At 64.1% G+C, this 516-nt stretch overlaps 1 protein-coding gene across 1 annotated transcript in view; it reads right to left on the minus strand.

The window, feature by feature from the left end:
• PHKG1 (phosphorylase kinase, gamma 1 (muscle)) overlaps positions 1-516 on the minus strand; it is a gene marked incomplete at its 5' end in the record, with an annotated part of 3595 nt that overhangs the window by 1005 nt on the left and 2074 nt on the right. The window contains 2 exons of the mRNA XM_010076509.1: positions 2-125; positions 213-366. Of these exons, the coding sequence (XP_010074811.1) occupies positions 2-125; positions 213-366 (278 nt within the window). The remainder of the gene's footprint in view (position 1; positions 126-212; positions 367-516) is intronic.

The raw sequence follows: 516 nt of genomic DNA on the forward strand, positions 1-516 counted from the left end.
TTGAATTTCCGGAAGGGGCTGAAGTGCCGCACCTCCTCCACGTCGTACTGCTGGAAGAAGGGATGTGCCAGCGCCTCGCCGGCCGTGTACCGCTGCTGGGGGTCCACCACCAGGAACCGGGAAATCTGCCCGAGGCCACCAGGTCAACCCAGGGTGTCCCAGGTGTCACCCAAACTCCCTCCCAAAGGTTTTCCCATCCCTCAAGCACCTACCAGGTCCTTGACGGTGTCCGAGCGGTCGTCCCACTCTGGGGAACCAAACTTGTAGTCCCCGTTCATGATCATCCGCAGCATCAGCATCTGCTTGCGGTGCCAGAAGGGCGGCGAGCCGGCCAGCAAGGTGTACATGATCACCCCGGTGCTCCACCTGCGGGCAACCGGACCGACCCGCCAGTCCCGGGCAGCACCCTGGGGGCACGCAGCCAGATCTGTGCCCCAAGGGTGGCTCGGTGCATCCCCCCCAAACCGGGACATGCCGGGCTACGCGTGGATTTGCCTCCCTGGAAAACCAGGAGGA

The sequence above is a fragment of the Pterocles gutturalis genome, unplaced genomic scaffold (assembly GCF_000699245.1).
Source record: "Pterocles gutturalis isolate BGI_N339 unplaced genomic scaffold, ASM69924v1 scaffold35048, whole genome shotgun sequence".
In the NCBI taxonomy this organism is placed as follows: Eukaryota; Metazoa; Chordata; class Aves; order Pterocliformes; family Pteroclidae; genus Pterocles; species Pterocles gutturalis.